The sequence below is a fragment of the Anarrhichthys ocellatus genome, unplaced genomic scaffold (assembly GCF_004355925.1).
Source record: "Anarrhichthys ocellatus isolate YVR2014 unplaced genomic scaffold, GSC_Weel_1.0 scaffold636, whole genome shotgun sequence".
Taxonomy (NCBI): domain Eukaryota; kingdom Metazoa; phylum Chordata; class Actinopteri; order Perciformes; family Anarhichadidae; genus Anarrhichthys; species Anarrhichthys ocellatus.
Genome location: NW_022280610.1, coordinates 1 through 3,889, shown reverse-complemented (window position 1 = coordinate 3,889; position 3,889 = coordinate 1). Strand labels below are relative to the sequence as shown.

At 42.0% G+C, this 3,889-nt stretch overlaps 1 protein-coding gene across 1 annotated transcript in view; it reads left to right on the top strand.

Moving 5' to 3' along the window:
- The window catches only part of LOC116376826 (sodium/calcium exchanger 1-like), a 21,455-nt gene extending 18,562 nt beyond the window's left edge, over positions 1-2,893 (top strand). The window contains exons 3-4 of the mRNA XM_031838312.1: positions 1,133-1,318; positions 1,850-2,893. Of these exons, the coding sequence (XP_031694172.1) occupies positions 1,133-1,318; positions 1,850-1,959 (296 nt within the window). The 3' untranslated portion in view covers positions 1,960-2,893. The remainder of the gene's footprint in view (positions 1-1,132; positions 1,319-1,849) is intronic.
- Positions 2,894-3,889: the final 996 nt, after the last annotated feature.

The following is a 3,889-nucleotide window of genomic DNA, read 5'->3' as shown; positions in this document are numbered from 1 at the left end:
GTGTGTGTGTGTGTGACCATTGCTCTCTGCATTGACCTCCTACTGTTCATTTATAGTTGATGATTTGATTTGCTGACCTTGAGGAAGCATCTATTTTTAATTGCATTAGAAGAAGGTCGTGACCCCTGAAGGAAGCTGCTGGCCTGATTAAAGTGCACTAATCTTAGTTTAACCCGGCTCCTTCACACTGATGCACAGCACACAGCCTGGATGTGGCTCGTTGACGATCTTGTGACTTCATACTTCCAACAGAAGGTCGGCGCTCAACGTGCAAACAGCCGCAGCTGCATTCGTGGAAACTGTCGTTTTAAAATCGTCGTGATTTTAAGACGAGCGAAGCACAATTTCTTTCTGCGGATGATTTTCAGTTTTTATCATCTGTTGTGACAGATTTAGCCAAAGCTGATGCATTCATGCATTCAATCCCAAAAGACACGTTTCAGAAGAAGGAAATCTATCCGTCACTGAGACTGAAGTGTGCGTCTGAGAGACAGAGGGAGTTTCTTTCTGTCTGAGCTTCTGGTTCCCAAAATTTCAAAAAGAATAAATCTTTTTTATGAGACTTTAATCCAATCAATGAATGACTTTAAGTAATATTTACATAATGGGGAATGTTTATATTAGAAACAAATAAGGTGGAAACAAGAACAAAGTCAATCAAAATCAGGACTGTGATGGACAACGTTTCATCAGATATGTCTCCAAAAAATACATAAATAAACCAAATACAGCTCTCATAGAAGGATTCTCTCCAAACTCTACGCTTTTCTTCTTCTTTGGTTTAGTTTGCATTTGAATGCATCACCAGCTCTTAGAAGGTCAACAGCCAGAGGATGATCGATAAAATAAGATTACGTGTGTGTGTGTGTGTGTGTGTGTGTGTGTGTGATGTCATTATCAAAGTCTAATCATTGCCTCAGGATATGGACTACAGCCAACCACGAGCTGTTAGTCTCTCACACACACACACACACACACACACACACACCTGCCGGTCAGTGGAAGTGATGTCTGGATTTTAAATTTCTGGCTCTTTAGATTTACAGAAACAAGAACTGAATTATCTATAACTATGAATAGATTATTTGTCTTACGCTGCCATCTTTCTCCTCTTTAACCCGTCTTTGTCCAGGCGAGGATGACGACGACGACGAGTGCGGTGAGGAGAAGCTGCCGTCGTGTTTCGACTACGTCATGCACTTCCTCACCGTCTTCTGGAAGGTTCTGTTCGCCTTCGTCCCGCCCACTGACTACTGGAACGGCTGGGCCTGCTTCGTGGTCTCCATCTGCATGATCGGACTGCTCACCGCCGTCATCGGTACGACAACAGCTGAGCGTTGAGATTGTGACATAAGTGATGAAGTACTGAAGCGAGGGAGTTATGAGACGTTCTTAAAGGATGTTTGGTACTCAAGGGGAGACACTATAAGCAAATAGGGTAACTAATAATGAACTGATAGATATTACCGTGATTACTGACATCAAGACAATCATTTTGTGTATTACAAGTTTTCTGAAATGTTATGTTTAAATATGCAAATGAGGCATTATGTAATGGTAACTTTTGGTGAATTTAGGAGAAATCTAGAGACGTAAACAGACAAAGTAGGTTTCCACTCGTCTGAAAGAAGAGATATAGACCAAATCATGAAATCGTGTCGTGTCTCCCTTTAAAATGTTTCTTTAGACTTTACTGTTGAGTCCTTAAATGAAAAACTTCAGCTTCACGATCACGAGACTGTTTGTGATCTACAGTGTTGGATGTTGATCTTCAGCAGCTGTTATTGGACTGGAATTTAATAAGGTTCAATAGAAGCGTGATGATAATGTTCCCTTCGTGTCGTTCCAGGCGACCTGGCCTCTCACTTCGGCTGCACAGTGGGCCTGAAGGACTCGGTCACAGCGGTGGTGTTTGTTGCGTTGGGAACCTCTGTGCCAGGTGAGAGAGTGTTTCTGTGACGGTGTGTTCTCTCTCCTATTGATCCAACAACAATCATCTTAAACATTCTGCTGCTGGACTTTCTGCCACATTTCTCTCTTTGGTGTTTAGCTTCAGAAAACCTTCATGAGCATAAAAACCCTGAGGTCTTTGTGCTCATCGGTGACACCTACTCAGAGAGTAAACCTTGACATTTTCTATTCCTTTGCTTCTGTTTTCATGACTGGGCCCTTCATTCCTTCCATTGCTGTTCTTCAGCGTAGATACTGCAGAATGAAAGAAGCTGCTGTGTTCCTGCAGCGATGGATGGTTTTCTTTCAAGCCTCATTCCAGTTAAAGCTCATTTAAACTGCAATCACGTAGAACAAATCAACGGCAGAAATGCAGCAGAGGTGTCACCTTCTCCTTAAAAAGGAGAAATATGTGTAGGAAGATGATTGAGCACATGAACAATGTAAATCTCACGTAGAGACATTTACATATCTGGGGGTGATGTGTTGCACCGCAGAGGAGAGCTCAACATGTTTATGGTTATTCACATTTACATTTATGTAACAGTTGGCCTCGGTCTTTAACGAGCACAAGAAGGAGGAGCTTCTACATTTACAAAGGAACAAGAGAGGAAGAGAGCATTTCAATTAACGATAAAATGAATCAAAGTTACTACAAGGAACGTTAAACTGGTTATAAAACATCTCAGTTTAATACTCGATATGACCTTCATTATTACACAAATATATTTCTATATTACGAGGTTTTACTGTCATTATACAACAGGGTTGCACAATAAAATGCAGATTGCAGTTTTATTACGTAAGACAACACAAACACACAAAACTAGACCTAATATAGTTCTTATAATCTCTACAACATCAGATGAAACGGCACGCAGGTTCACCAGAAAGTCCTTCAGCTCAGACTCCACAGACCCAGGACGTACTGCTGGACCCGCTGGAGGGAAGGGGGGCACACGAGAACCAGAACCAGGACTGAGAGGGGCAGACTGCTGCAGTAAAACGAGAGGTTTTCTAAAGGGAGTCTGGCAGCTGCAGATCTTTACGTCAGCAAAATCAACACAAGATAAAGGATCCTCGTAGTAACTTTGAATAAACACATCAGTTGAAATAAACTAAGACTTTATTCAATCACAGTTTTCTGCACGAGTGACACAGTTTACCTCCCAGTCCCTCCAGCGTGTCTCTGTATGTGGAAGTCTGTTAGAGGGAACAGACAGCAGCATGCATCACCTCTAAACAAGAAGAATGACTGTCCACTGCTACGGCACACTAAATATGTTTTAACCTTGGCATGGTCTCCTGCCTCTGCACACACGCACACACACACACACACACATGCAGACATGGAGCACATGATTGATGTATAACATGCACACACATTAACAACAGGACAACTGTAATTACTTTGAGAAACAGACTCACACAGTCATATACTTGCAACATATTACATTTTAGAGTAGGTTTCGCCCACTCTGCATCCACTCAAACACACACACATGCACACACACACACACTTGTACTGTGAGCAGCATGTGTTATTAGCATAAGGCTATTTGTCATGTCAGGCTCAGGTGGTCTCTGTCCTCCCATTTAAGGAGCTCAGGGGGAGAAAAGTGATGTATTACATACTATTACACACACTCTTACATAAACACTTTGAAACATGTATGCACACATAATGAAAATGTAATATTTGCACACACACACACACAGAAAAACATGCTCGCTAATGGTTGCTTTTACACACAACGTGTGTACGAACACACAGCTGCTTATAACACAGAAATACACACACGTACATTTGTTGAGCTGCAGAATGGAAAGAAAGTGGTTCAGCCTTTCTGAGGCTCTCAGCCTTAACTGAACCTCCCATAGCCCACGCACACACACACACATACATACATACACACACACACACACACACACACACACA